This window comes from Giraffa tippelskirchi, chromosome 8 (genome assembly GCF_054371585.1).
Source record: "Giraffa tippelskirchi isolate mGirTip1 chromosome 8, T2T-mGirTip1v1.2.pri, whole genome shotgun sequence".
Classification (NCBI taxonomy): domain Eukaryota; kingdom Metazoa; phylum Chordata; class Mammalia; order Artiodactyla; family Giraffidae; genus Giraffa; species Giraffa tippelskirchi.
This window is the reverse complement of record NC_137282.1, coordinates 135,124,384-135,139,985: the sequence shown is the minus strand read 5'-3', so window position 1 is coordinate 135,139,985 and position 15,602 is coordinate 135,124,384. Positions and strand designations below refer to the sequence as shown.

General features: G+C 44.7%; 1 protein-coding gene across 1 annotated transcript in view; it reads right to left on the bottom strand.

The window, feature by feature from the left end:
* Nucleotides 1-14,866, bottom strand: part of LOC145516949 (uncharacterized) — a 105,380-nt gene extending 90,514 nt beyond the window's left edge. Inside the window, exon 1 of the mRNA XM_081519056.1 lies at nucleotides 14,737-14,866. Within this exon, the coding sequence (XP_081375182.1) occupies nucleotides 14,737-14,751 (15 nt within the window). The 5' untranslated portion in view covers nucleotides 14,752-14,866. The remainder of the gene's footprint in view (nucleotides 1-14,736) is intronic.
* Between the last annotated feature and the right edge of the window lie 736 nt (nucleotides 14,867-15,602).

Here is a 15,602-nt window from a genome sequence, read left to right as displayed (position 1 = left end):
ACTCATTGGAAAAGACCCTGATGCTGGGCAAGATCGAAGGCGGGAGGAGAAGGGGACAACAGAGGATGAGGTGGTTGGATGGCATCACCAACTCGATGGACATGAGTTTGAACAAGCTCCAGGAGTTGGTGATGGACAGGGAAGCCTGCTGCAGTCCATGGGGTCACAAACAGTCAGACAATACTGAGGACTGAACTGAACTGAACTGAATTGATTCTAAATTAGAAGAGACAAGAGGCACAGACACTAATGCAAAATGTGATCCTTGATTCTTGATTGAATCCTAGAGTTTTTCTTAAGTAGCTGTAAAGAATATCATTGGGACAATTTGAGAAATTTAATAGCTCACTATTTGTAATATAATAATATATTTAAATAATATATTTTAAAATTTAAATGATCGTATATCATATGATCGGAGAAGGCAATGGCACCCCACTCCAGTATTCTTGCCTGGAAAATCCCATGGACGGAGGAGCCTGGTGGGCTACAGTCCATAGGGTCGCTGAGAGTCAGACACGACTGAGCGACTTCACTTTCATTTTCCCTTTCATGCACTGGAGAAGGAAATGGCAACCCACTCCAGTTGTTCTTGCCTGGAGAATCCCGGGGATGGCGGAGCCTGGTTGGCTGCCGTCTATGGGGTCACACAGAGTTGGGCACGACTGAAGCAACTTAGCAGCATATCATATGATACAATAGGTCAAAGTTTTATGGGTATGATCATTGTGTTTTAGAATACACGATGAAATGTTTAGGTGTGAAGTATCTTGATATCTGCAACTTGACTTTAAAATGATTGAAAGAAAAACACAGGGAGTAAATATGATGAACTATGAATTGATGAACAAACTAAGTGAAGAGTATTTATTATAAAGGTCTCTCAACATTTCTAAAGATTGGAAAATGTTCAAAATTAAAAGTTGGTTTAAAAAGAAAATAACAAAGCCTAAAGTAGCTCGTGGCCTCTATCCACCAACGCCACCAGCTACCCCAGTCCATAGTCCATCACAGCCTATGACTGGTGGTCTGTGAACTGGTCCTGGCTCCATCTCTTCCATCTCCCAGCTCTCTCACTAGTCTCCAAGCTCATAAGCCTTCTCACTGTTTCTAGAGCCAAGTGTGGGTATTATACGAGAGAAACAGACAATACATGTATAATCTGATAAAGATCGACTCGTGTGAGTGCAAGAAGAAAAACAAAGCATATGCCTGCCTCAGGGCCTTTGCACTTATGGCTCCTATTGCTTGAAACAGTTTCCCCTGGGGTTAGAGCTTAGTCACTCACTTTCTTCAGGATCCTATTTAAGTATGACTTCTTCAGAAAGATCATTCCTGGCAATTCTATGTGAAACAAAATCCTCACCTACTCCGTTACTCTCTATCCCCTTTCTTTGTTTTTTCTTTATGCAAAACACTTAGCACAACTTGACATTATGTTATTTATTTTATTATTCATTTACTGTTTATCTGCCTTTGTCATAATCTGCAGTGTCTAGGACAGCAGATGACACATATTTTGAACTATTTAAAGAAACAAGTGGATAATTGAATTGTTTATATATTAATTTGACACATAACTATGCCTGACTGGATTTCCCAGGTGGCTCTAGTGGTAAGGAACTTGTCTGCCAGTGCAGGAAATGTAAGAAATGGGGGTTAGATCCTTGGGTCAGGAAGATCCCCTCAAGGAGGGCATGGCAACCCACTCCAGTATTTCTGCCTGGAGAATCCCATGGACCAAGGAGACTGGCGGGCTACAGTCCATAGCATCACAAAGAGTCAGACACGACTGAAGCAACTTAGCAAGAACGCATACCTGACTGCCTATTGTTGTTTACCTTGTCCAAGTACCTTCCATCACACTTAACTCTGGAAAGTTACCTTTTTGTTAATTGATTCTTTTTTTTTTGTTCCCCACTTGTCTCAGTGATAGTCAGAGCTTCCCAGGTGACTCAGTGGTAAAGAATCTGCCTGCAATGCAGGAAACACAGAGTTGATCCCTGGGTGTAGAAGATCTCCTGGAGAAGGAAATGGCAACCCACTCCAGTATTCTTGCCTGGGAAATCCCATGGACAGGGGAGCCTGGTGGGCTACCGTCCATAAGGTCACAAAAGAGTTGGACACAACTTCTCGATTACACAACAGTTTTTCATGAGCTTCAGTCTTTTAACTATAAAATAGAAACCATAAAGCCTACTTCATAGGCATAAATTGGATTCATAGAGTAAATGAAACAGATGAATGATACAAAGTGCCTTACACAGTGTCCCGTACAAAGAAGGCTGTGAGCGTTTCAATTGTCTCTTCACTTCAGGTACAGAGGAGATGGGAGGCAGCACATCAGCTGTCTTGTCCTGGACCACATGGCTGCTGGGCTGCCTGGCCATGAGTGGGGCACCCCCCTAGCTGCATCCACCTCAAGGCTGCCCAGCTGGCACACACCTAGCCTCCGTCCCTCCCTCCATTCAGATCTTCTGAATGACCTGACCTCACTCAGCACTTTGCTCTGAAGATCTCTGAGGGCTTCAAAGACTCCTCTCCAGATTCAATACAAAGGATGTTCCTTCTGGGTATGTACACAGGTGGGGCAAGGCTAGAGGGTGGGGCCCAACCACCCCTCAAAATGAAGCCACAACTCCCTCTGCTCCGCCTTTAAGGAGATTTTCCTGCGCTACTATTTCCTCTGCTGTCGGTGGAAAAAAACGCCAAGTCCGGTTCATCCCTGCATAGGTTCTGGGATGAGGGCTTGGGGGTCCACTGGAACGGTCTCACTCTCTGAAAAGCAAGAGGTGGTGGCCCTGCTTCTCATGGGTGGAGAATGAAAATGTCCAGTCAACTGCTTAAAATCCATACTTTCCCCCAAGATTACACAAGGTAGTCCCATTTTTAATTATTCTGTCTCTGTAATCTTTCAAAATGCCCCAGAGAACAAGTGTCCAAGTCTCATCTCTTAAAGACTGCCTTTCTTTCCTGAAACAGCACCAAAATCCTTTGTTAGCTGGTGAGCTCTATTGTTCAGAAAGCAGGATCACCGTTTGTCCATGATGGTTTAAATTTCATGGGTACTGGGTCTCTGATGCACCTCCCTTGAGAGACAGGGTCCCCTCTCCTGGAATCTGGGTGGACCTGTGACCGCATGGACCAATGGATACAGTGAAAGTGACACCATGTGATTCTGAGGCCCTGGCATTAAAGGCTGTGCAGCTCCCCCACCCCAGGTTGACTGGACACTTGTTCTCAGGGCCCAAGCAAGTACAAGAGAAGTCCAACGACCCTGAGGCCCACACACCCAGAGGGGGTCCTGGCTTAGACAACCCTTCATCCAGCTCAATCTAGGCAGCCAACAAGTGAGTGAAGACACCCCTTGGTCTTTCACATCTTCCCAGCTGAGGCCACTTGTGTACCATGGAGACAAGCCTGTTCTAATTTCTGATCCATGGAACCTGTGAGCATAATTAAATGTCAACCTCCTGTGCCACCATATTCTGGGGTGATTCATTGTTCAGTAACAGATGATGAGGCCCAAGTACCATGTCTCTAAACCTGGGATTGTGGAAAACTGAATTATACAGACTGAATGCCCCAACTCTCAAGCAGGGGGTGAGGAAGGGGTGGGGGGTGGCTACCCAACAAGTCCACTAGGAATTGCTGATGGTGGACTCATGTAAGAGTTGTCTGGAGTAGAATTAGCGGGAGAGGAGAGATAGACAAAAGGAGGCATCTTCTTTTTTCACTTTATTGTAATTCTGGACTGATCTTTCAAATAATTTTTTTTTAATAAAAAGAAATTGATAGAGAAACAAAGACTAACTAATGTGATTTCAATGGATGGCTTTATTCAAAGATTTTCGTGTTGCCTGGGAAGAAAGTGAAAGTCGCTCAGTCATGTCCTACTTTTTGCAACCCCGTGGACTATACACAGTCCATGGATTTCTCCAGGCCAGAATACTGGAGTGGGTAGCCTATCCCTTCTCCAGAGGATCTTCCCGACCCAGGAATCAAACTGGGGTCTCCTGCATTGCAGGTGGATTCTTCACCAACTGAGCTATCAGCGAAGCCCTGTTGTATCGAACTCTGCTCAACGTTATGTGCCAGCCTGGACGGGAGAGGGGTTTAGGGGAGAATGGATACATGTATATGTAGGGCTGAGCCCCTTCACTGTTCACCTGAAACTATCACAACATTGTTAATCGGCTAGACTCCAATCCAAAATGGCTTTGATATTTTAAAAAGTTTTAATTAAAATAAAAAAATAAAAGATTTTTGTGTTGAAATTTGCCAGTGTTGGAGGTGGTATTTTGTCTTATTTAGTTTCTCCAGCATTTTCTCTTCTGGTTACCCAAATGTTCTTTGGGGTCCTATGGGGCAAGCTACCAAGAATAAAGGCCAAAGTGGCCACTTGGAGTTGCAGTGTGCTACCGCAACTCAAATACTGCATGTCCTTAGAAGGACTCAGATGTCAAGGAAGAGCCTTGGGCTGAGAGGAGGAAATAAGGATGCACCAATGTGATGTGTGCGTGCATGCTGAGCCGCTTCGGTCGTGTCCAACTCTTTGCGACTCCATAGATCACAGCCCGCCAGGCTCCTCTGTTCATGGGATTCTCCAGGTAAGAACACTGGACCAGGTTGCCATTTCTTTCTCCAGGGGATCTTCCTGACCTAGGGATCTAACCCACATCATCTGTGTCTTCTGCACTGCCTGTGGCTTCTTTACCACTGAGCCACTGGGTAAGCCCTAGTGTGATCCTTAAACCTCGGCAAGTCATGTTAACAAGTCCAGGCCTCAGTCTGGTCATTCGCAAAGTGGACTCAGTGATCCAAGTTCCCTTTTCTAACATTTTGGAGAGAAAGAAGTTAATATTTATTTATTCTATGTTAATATTTAATACTTATGCTGGGCCCTCTATTTAGGTTATTTTATTTACTCTTTCAAAAAAGAAAAATTCCTAAGAACCAGTGTCCCCATTTTGCCCATCAGGAAACCAAGGCCCAGTGGGATGAAGGTTTCAGTCACTGGGAGGTGGAGGGATGGAATTCTAAAATCAACAGGGCCACCCCCAGGGGACGCTCCTTCCCTTTCTGCCCCCACAGTGGTTCCCACACCTTGTGCCCAGAGGCTTCAAGAGTCTAGTTCTTCAGTCTGTTCTAATCCTCCATAGTTAACAGGGAAGGTTCTAACTACATTCCTTTGTACTGTCATCAGCTACTTAAAGTGGCAAGAAACAATAGCCTCTTTCTCTGCTCTCCTGGAAGGGTGGCTCTTGGACCCTTGCTGAGTCTCTGAGTGACAACCAGGGCAGACTTTCCAGCCTGACTGCCCCCAGGTGCCCTGGGCAAGTCTAGAGGCATCCTGCCACCCAGCTCTTCCCCGCAGAACTGTTAAGTGGTGTGAGCTTCTACTTTCCCCGTAAAGAGAGTCCCCCAACCCTAGTATATCTGGCATATATTTGATCCATTACAGGACTCAGAAAAGCATATCATGACCCTTTTGACAAAATATTAGGGACTCCTCTTGATAAACACACCCATTCTCTATGGCCAGAATGCCCCTTATCCAGATGCCTCAGACTTGAGATCTCTTCTCCCACACCTGTCACTGATGTCTGAATCCTGAAACAATCACCAAATGCTGACCAAGTCCCACCGCAGTGGACCCTGAGAGGGGTCATTGAGAACTGTGATATTTAAGGATGCGGCTACAGAGGGGTTAAGCTCATAGGCTTTGCTTCTCTTCCCGTGAAGAGTTGTGGGGTCTACTTCCCCTCCTCTTGACCTGAGGCTGGCCCCTGTGATTGCCTTTGACCAACAGAACACAGTGGGAGTGACCTTGCCCATTTCCTCTTCAAGGTGGACCTTAAGAGAGATGCAGCTTCCACTCTTGTGCCTCTTAGAAGCTCTGACTGTGGAAGAATTCTGACTACCCTGGGACCACTATGCCATGAGGAAGCTCAAGCTAGCCCTGCAAAACTGCCAGGCTGAGCCCTGCCAGCATTCTTGACCCATGGAATCATGAGCAATACAACAGCTATTGTTCTAAACCACTAAATTGTGATGCTGTTGGTTAAGCAGAAACATAGATAACCAAAAGAATGTAAGAGGATTAGAGCACCAAACTCATGGGGTTCAGACGACATACGGTGTCACTGAGCAATTGAGTCAGAATGGCTAGGAAGTCTGCCCAGAAGGAGACCTGAAGGTTTGTAAGAGGAGATGGAGTTGGATGCATGCAAGGACAGGGTGTCGGGGAGGAAATTCTATAAGATCCAGCTACTTCACAGGCCTCTGGGAAAATGCCCTGAACACCCACCAGACTCCTCTTTTATTTTCACTTTGGCCACCTGACTACAGAGAGCAAACCGTTAACCCTGGAGCATCAGCCTGAATTTGACCCAAAGTAGCCCATTATAAGTAGATTTCTCCAGAGTCCTGTTTTATCTCTCCAACTCCTATGAATTTCATATTGCATTCCATACTTTATTCATCTATATCTTAACATAAAAAAAGTTTGAAATTTCTTAGCAGGTAAGTTACCTCAACCAGTTCAAGAAAAATAGATACTCCAGGAAAAGGGGTCACAATGAAACGGGAGACTGTGTAGACCCAAAACACATGTGCATCCTGAGTGGGGGCATCAGCCTCACCCTCCATCTGTGGCCGAAGACTTTGGGATTTTCCTTTCAGAATCTAGTCACACATCCTTAGCAGCCATGTCTAGCCTTTGGCACCCCCCTATCCCGTCTCATTCCCAGCTTGAAGCTCCCCCTAGGTTCACAAGGGGCCCAGCTCAGGAGAGAACCCGCCAACTCCCTCCAGATGTGGATTAAAAATTAAAGTCACCCGATGCTTGATTTCTTCTATCTCTGATCCAGGTTCCAGGTCAGCCACCAGTAGAGTGTTTGGAAAGCAACCTGAGGTGATTCTCAGCCTTTCCAACACACTCAAATGCTCCCCCAAACTTCTTTTTCTTGAAGAATTCACACACACACACACACACACACACACACACACACTCACATCTACAGCCTGTGTAGATACGTTGACACTTGGAAGCAATAGAGAGGAAAGCTTTTATTATTGTTTGCCATTTGAAAATGATTATCCGGCAGGATGATGTGTATTGAAGGAGACAACCCGCAGTTAGCATCCCAGGGAGCACTCCCTCCCTAACCTGGGTGAGCCTGCACCACCTCCCGGCTTCTCCACTGGGGACTGCCTGGTGCCAGACTTGGATGCCGACCAACACAAATTAAAAGAATAAATGGCCTCCTAGACGGGACGCGGGATGCGGGAGAGTGAGAATGCTGAGAATTTTAAAGGGCTCATCACCTCAGTAGGAGACAAAAAATAAGTCTCAGAAGGAGCAGCTACCCCAACAGATGGTCACCTTCTCCAGTTCAGAACGTCTCTGGCTCTGGGTTACCCGGTGATTACAGAGGCGATCTCTCCTGTGCCCACACCCCCCCTCCCTGCCTTCCCCCCGCCCTGCCCTGCCCTGCCCAGGGCCTCCCGTCCTCCCTACAGCAAATCCTCTCTCCTCTTGGGTCCTTTCTGGAAATAAAATACAGTTGAGCCTTGTTTAAAATTGTGAAGCCCTAAGACAGCACTCTGTGCGAGAACACAGCTAACCAACTTGTATTCAAAAATGGATCTAGAGGTGGCCAGGGTTTAATGGTATCTGTTTGGGGTGATGGGAATGCAGCAGTCATACAATGTGGAGAGTGGACTAAATGCCCCTGAATGGTTCACTTTAAAAATGGTTCATTTGGGGCCTTCCCTGGTGGCCCAGTTAAGAATCCATCTGCTAATGCAGAAGACATGGGTTCGATCCCTGGTCCGGGAAGATCCCACATGCCAAAGGGCAACTAAGCCTCCACACCACAACTACTGAACTCCCCAGGCCACAACTAGAGAGTTGTGCACCACAATGAAAGATCCTGTGTGACACATTTGCACACTGCAACTAAGGCTCAACACGGCCAGATAAATACATATTTTTTAAAGAAAGGTTCATTTCAAGTTGAAAAAAAAAAAAGATCTGACAAGAAAAAGTAAATCCTTCTAGAATCCTATTAACCAGCCCATATTTGACATTATACTATTGTTCCTAGTTCCTTGCAGGACAGGACTTCAGAGGCTCCTAGGACAGAGAGAAAGTAAAATCAACGAGCTGCCCAGTAGGCTAAAATTAACCGACCCTCCACGATCTGGATTTGGCAAGTGGCTAAACTTCTCTCCTGTTCCTCCTTTGTGAGCTCAAACATGTCTTATGAGCCTCTTGAGAGGAGCCCATAAAAGCAATGATAGACTCAGGCCAAATCTTGGGGGTCAGGCTATATGTTTGACCTCCTAATAACTTCATTTCTTTCTCAGACCCCAGCCAGCCATCTCTAAGAAGCCCCCACATCAGGCAATGCAAAATTTTTCTTTATATATGATTTTAATCTTCAACATCTCTGGCTGGTTCAAAATAAAGAGAAGAGGGGATACTGGGAGTGTGTCCCCTACAAATTTTAAAAAAGAAAATGAAAGCAGTCTTGTATTCCAACAAGTCCTTGTGATGCTCAGAAAAGAATCCTTTTGGTCAAAGAATATTTTTATTTTGTGTGTCTATATAAATAGGCTTTTTTTTTTTTAATAGAAAGCACATCACTAGGGTCTAAAACAAACGTGGTTTTGATTGAACCAGACTTACATTTATATCTGAAGCTCGTTGGCTAACAATAGAACTGGTTTTCCCATTTGCCAACATCAATGTTGACCTGTTTTCACCTACATTTTATAGACGTCAGAAAAAGAAACTGTGCGTTAGTCAGGGGCGTACCCTGGCCTTTCTCAGCCACACTCACTTGCATTTTTTGCAGCTCCTTTAAACTCCCCTTGTCACAAAAACTAACAATAAGGTCAAGTATTTCAGAAAGAAATATTGAATTATTATCCAACTTTGTCAAACAGCCAAGAGCCTACGAAAGCTAACCACGAACTGCAGAAGGGCGGATTAACCTCAGGCCTCCCAGCCCTGCCTCCATTGCTCGGGGAAGGATTTTTGGCACCAGGGGGCACGGGGAGGGTTGGGGCGAATGGGAGCTGGACGGCTCACAATCACGTCCCAGCGTCCATCCCTAGGGAGTGTCTTGTTGCTCTCGTTTGCTGCTGCAAAGAGCCAGCTTTGATTTTTCTTGGAGAAGGTTCCAGGCACCCTAACATCTCAGTCATGCCAATACCACGAGGCTGCCCAGCTCTCCTGATCCCCTGGCCGTATCCCTGTCCATCAAGGCTAATTTCTATGACAACATAAACTTCACTGTGTCGCCAATAAACTCAAACCCAATGGAACTTGATGCAGCCAGCACGGAGAATGACAGACGGGCAAGATGTCAGGGCTGGAAATAGAACTCGTTCCGCCAGCCAGTGGTTTGGGAGGGGTACAGAAGGATTTATGTGTGTGTGCGTGTGTTTTATTTGCTCTAATAAGTTTAATAAAGTTCCATTAATCAATAAACTGCCTCTTGCAGAGACAGGAATAAAATGCAAGGCCCCCTGACGTGAGCTTCAGGTAGAACCAAGACTCTCTCTGTCATTCTCACTCAAGCCCGCAGTGGCTAAGAACACAGGTCCCCTATCACCTGAAGGCATCTGGGCAGGGTTCTGGGGCAAGAAGGAGAGAGAAAGAAGAATGACAGTTGGCTTTCAACAGGGCAAGGCAGAGATTAGCCTGTAGGAAGGCAGCAGCTCCGGGAGGAGATGTCAAAAACCATCCCGAGCAACTTTCCTGCCCTTTGAGCTGGGTATGTGACTTTGGAAGTGAGGTTTCAGTGGTTCCAAAAAAAACCTTTCTTGAAATGCAAATACACTGACTCCTCAAAGGTGAGGGTAGGAACATTTTCATCTTATAAAAAAGTCCACAGTACAGGGGTAAATGGTGTGAGCTCGCGGAGAGACGCAGGGTCCATGGGGGTCCTTCAGGGCCATGGCAGGCCTCCAAAGGAGGGGTTTGGAGGGGTGGGTGGAGAAAACCCCAAAATCCTGCTTTAAAGTTTTACATAGGGTCAGTCGTGAGCATAACTCGCGTGACATTCTTTGAATAGGTCTCATCCAGAGCATAAACGTGTCCCAACCATTTATACTTGTCACTCTGTTGAACGCTCTAGGGTCTCAGGTGCCAGATCATCCCTCACTTTCTCATCAAGACACCAGTCTGGGACTTCCCTGGTGGCCTAGTGGTTAAGACACCGCGCTTCCAATGCAGGGGGCCCAGGTTCAAGCACTGGTTGGGTAGCTAAGATTCTGCATGCCCTGGCATGGCCCCAAAAGTAAAAGACTTCAATCCACTTGGTAGTGGAGGTTGAACAATCAATTTTATCTGAGTAATCAGATAAAATATATTTACACTTTGTCCTGAAATTTTGCTATTTTGTGCTGTCCTCGCTCGACGTTTCTTATAGTGGTGTTTCTTTTGTTAAACATTAAGATTGCACATTTTTATCTTCATGTTGTATATTTTGATAACATGGGTCTTTAACTATTCTGATATTGAACATGGTTTCTGAAGTGAGACTCATACTACACAGAGATTCTGATACTGCTCACCCAACTCCCTCATTCTAAAGCCTCTGAGAAGTCCTCTTTCCTGTTCTATTTATGGATATGTGATCTGGAATACCACAGAACACCACAAGCCTGGGCCGTATCACCCTCTTTCTCCTTCTGGAGAGCTGTATGTGGGGACCTGCCTGCTCCCGGGTACCACACTGCAAGGTGGACGTGGGGCTGACACTCAAGCCGGCAGCAGACCCAGAATGGCAAGGAATTACTCGTTCTTCCAGATCCAGCTCAGGCGTCATCTTCCTGTCTCTCCCAGGAGCTGCTGCCTGTATGGGGTTCCTCTACCCTTGGTTCTCTACCATTGAGAAGGGGGCGACAGAGGAGGAGATGGTTGGGTGGCATCACCGACTCAATGGACATGAGTTTGAGCAAACTCTGGGAGATAGTGAAGGATAGGGAAGCTTAGTGAGTGAAAGTCACTCAGTCATGTCCAACTCTTTGCAACCCCATGGACTATACAGTCCATGGAATTCTCCAGGCCAGAATACTGGAGTTGGGAGCCTTTCCCTTCTCCAGGGGATCTTCCCAAGCCAGGGGTCGAGCCCAGGTCTCCCACATTGCAGGGAGATTCTTTACCAGCTGAGCCACACGGGAAGCCCAAGAATACTGGAGTGGGTAGCCTACCCCTTCTCCAGCAGATCTTCCCCACCCAGAAATTGAACCAGGGTCTCATGCATTGCAGGTGGATTCTTTACCAATTGAGATATCAGGGAAGCCCAATAGGGCTTGGCATGCTGCAGTTCATGGGGTTGCAAAGATTTGGACACAGCTTAGCAACAAAACAACAACCACCCTTGGTTCGCGTCTCTCTTGTGGCCTTGCTGTGCTGTGTTTGTCTGTCACTTACAGGTTTATTTTTCTGTCTCTCTGAATAGATGGTGAGTTTTTTGAGGGCACAGAGTATGTCTCATTCACTGTCACTTCCATCATTTTTAGTAAGTGTTCAATCAGTGTTTATTGAATGAACGGTCCCTCCTTCCAGGCCAGATGAGGGCTGGGGGTTGTGAAGCAAAACAATGACAGCTCTTCTCTCAAGCAAGGGATAGGGTGAAGCTACAGACTTTTCTTCTTAGCCCTCCACTTCCTTCTGCCCTGTAAATGGCTTTGCACTTGTGTCTCACAATCGCAAGACATAATAAGGCAATGTCTATCATTAAACAAGCATTAGATGATTAATCACATTCTAAGTTTTGTCTAATAACAGTGCACCTAGTCTCCCATCCTTGCACCACTAGCATGGTTTTCTGCTTGTATCTTTAAAATTGAAGATATGTGTTGGTTGTAATGTAACTCAGATAGTAAGCAGATAAAAGATAAAATTGAGATAAAAAATCTGTCTTTTTTCAAGATTAGCTGTCATGTACCATTTCTTTATATGGCTAGGATATCATGTTAATGAAATCCAGAGTGTGGCTTCATCTCTATAGTCAGAGCATGAAACAGCAAATAGAAAGACCTTGGATCACAGCAAGGTCATGACATCTACCTTTAGTACTGAGGACAAGGGGACCTCTTGTCCACTAAAGACAATCAGTTCGAAGCATGTTGCCAACAGATAGATCATCTTTGTTCAGGAAGGAATGACATTCATCCTCCTACACCAAATTTCTCACTAGGTCAGACCTGGTATCTTTACCTGTGATTTTAATGAAGTCATGTATAATGGGTCTTTTTCAATAAGGTTAGCTGGAAAAGATCCTGATGCTGGGAAAGATTGAAGGCAGAAGGAGAAGAGGGTGGCAGAGAATGTGATGGTTAGATAGGATCACGGACTCAATGGACATGAATCTGAGCAATCTCTAGGGGATAGTGAAGGACAGGGGAGAGTGGCATGCTGCAGTCCATGGGGTCACAAAGAGTTGGACACTACTTAGCGACTAAACAACAGCCAGAGTGCGGTATGGAATTCATATGTTGGAAATTAATTCACGTGTGTATAAGAAATTTTTAACAGAATCACTGTAAGTTAATAACAAATGGGAATAGGTCATAAAAAGTAGAAAAGTAAACAAATGCTTAATGAAAGGATAATGCAGAAGATGCTACTCTAATAAATGAAGGAAATGCCCCTTCCAGGGAACGAGCTTGAGAATGGCTTGGAAATAGATTCCAAACCTTGACGTCCCCTCATCCGTTTGCAGCGTGATCCTGCAAAAGTGATTTGACCTCTCTGGGATTTCATTTCCTAATCCTCTACAAAAGGGCCACTTTGGCCAATTCTGTGAGGAATAGTGGACCTCGTTACCTCTCTTAATGCTAGGCAGACTCTAGCTGCCTCTTAAAACTCCCCACAATTTCTCCATTCTAGAAGCCACTCCAAATCTATAGGTAAGAGTTGCTGCATGGAACCTTAGCAGACCATCTGGAAGGTAATATATCACTGCCTAAACTTCAGGAGAACGTCAAGAGAGGTTAAATGGCTTGTTCAAGGTCACACGTTTGGTTAGTAGGGATCTAGAACTCAGATCTTTTTTGCCACTTACTGCTTTCCCCTTTCTTTTGTTTTTATTATTATTACATATTTATTTGGCTATGCTGCAGGGCACATGAGATCTTAGTTCCCTGACCAGGGATTGAACCGGTGCCCCTTACAGCGGAAGTGCAGAATCCAGACCACTGGACCACCAGGGAAGTCCCTCCACTTCCCCCTTTCAATACATTGTTCAGCCCCTTCGTGCAGCTGCATGACTGTGACAACAGGAAAGAGAAAATGGAAGAGCAGATTTTCCCCTTTGGTTATACGAAAATCATCCACTTTTTCAACACCAACCCTCCCATATATTATGGTGGAAATGAAAGGCTTGTATGACTAAATATAGATGTCAAGTATCTTACAAATACTTGAGTATTTTAGGAAGTGGGAAATGAAATTGGCTCTAAGCAGAAATCAAAACTATCTAAACTCTCTCTAGAAACTAATCATTAACTTTTTAATCTCTGTTTTCAGCAACCTGAAACATTGATGAATTTGCATAAATAAAGAATGGCATGACAAACATCTCTTATTGGGATGGATGAATTGAACAGAGATGCTTGCCAACATGCTTTTTAATGGTGATGAGCCTTCCACCATATTGCTCTGCCTATAGTAGGTGTTCAATAAATATTTCCAGAAAGAAGAAAGAAACTAAGGCAGAGAGAATGAGAGGGAAAGAAGTCATTCTAGTCTCTGGGATTTCGAGAAAATGGGATATTAATTTCATATAAAGTAGATGTAAGGAAATAGTCTGTAAAATGTTTTAAGACCATTGGAGAGAAACCTACTTATTCAGTTAAAGAGATTTAGATGATTTAGGGCAGAAAACACTGACATCCCATTCCCAAGCTCCTCCAGGCCCCTGTTCGAGTACACAAAGCCGTGTACACACCAGGTATCCCAACTCAGACCTGGGGCCTCCAAGATCAGTTCAGCCTCTTAGTGATGCCAGTTCAGAAATGGGGGACCTGGGTGCTGCCCCTTTGTCAGGTGGTGAGAAGGACCCCAGAGCCACTCTTGGAAAGGTAAGCATTGAAGGTGACAGGAATTTCTTGGTCTGGGCCTGTCTCTTGTTAAATGAGGGCAATGCTGCCAAAAGAGGTTCATTAATACCTTTTTCAGCAGCAACATTAACATGAAACTCAACACACCTAAAGGGACGACCTTGAAAGAGATTACAAATTGAGGGTTAAGGTTGGGGCCGAGTCAACATTTCTGTTTTGAATGTGCCGTGCATTTTAAATTTATCCTTTATGCTACGTGATGTCTCTGAGTTCCTTCAGGGAAGAGCCAATTGCCAAAGTTAGCCATGATGTTCAGTAGAAAATTAGTCTATAAAATAAGTTAAAAAAGATTACTTTGAAAGAGCAACATTTTTTAAATGTTAAAAGAATATTTTTAAAAAAGCATTCCACTTGGGGCTCCAGCTGTGTTGTGAGTCAAACTATTTGGAATCTTTATAGACACATTTTAAGAGAATCAATTTAGTCATTAGGCATAACAATAATGCTTGTGCATGCTCAGTTGCTTCAGTCATGTCTGACTCTTTGCAACCCCAGGGACTGTAGCCCACCAGGCTCCAGGATAATGTCCGTGGGGTTATCCAGGCAAAAATACTGGAGTGGATTGCCATGTCCTACTCCAGGGGATCTTACCAACTCAGGGATCATATCTTCATCTCTTGCATTGCAGATGGATTCTTTACCCACTGAGCCATAAAGAATCTGCTTGCCAGTACCGGAGACAAAAAAGATGTAGGTTCAACCCCCGGGTCAGGAAGATCCCCTGGAGTAGGAAATGGCAACCCACTTCAGTATTCTTACATGTAAAATTCCATGGACAGAGGAGCCTGGTGGGCTACAGTCCATGGGGTCACAAAGAATAACTATAATATAACCTATCTATTTTATATTTATTATGCTACGGACACTTTTCTAGGCTTCTTCATATTTCATTAAGTCATTAACTTTCTCCGCTGATGATAAAGGAGAGTGTGTCTAAAGTTTTAGCTTAGGGACATAGTCTTTAGAATCATACAGATCTAGGCTTGAGTCTTAATGGCTGTGTAATTTGGGCAAGTCTAAACCTGTTTCTTCATCAGTAAGATGGGGATAAAAACAGTACTACCTTCTTCCTAGGTTGCTGGAAGATTGAGATAGTCTCATGAAACATTCAGCCAAGTGCCAAAGGCATAGTTGAGTGTGCGAAGAAAATTAAATGTTGTAAGTATTCTTATTTGATCAGGTTATCAGTACCAAATATGACTTTTCCCCAAGAGGAAATTAAAACAATGGCCTTCAGTGCCATCCCAAGAAGGGAAAGAGGTAAATCATCTTCTATCTCCATTGCTTTCTCCCTGGAATGGTCGTGCTAGTGAGGTCTGGGCCTAACAAACTTCAAAGACAGCTATGGAGGAAGAAAACAGTGAGAAAATAGTAGCTAGGGTGTCCTGTCCGCATTGCAGGGGAGAGAGTGGCAATCAGGAAAAGGACGTACCAGGGCTTAGGAGGATGATGAGGAC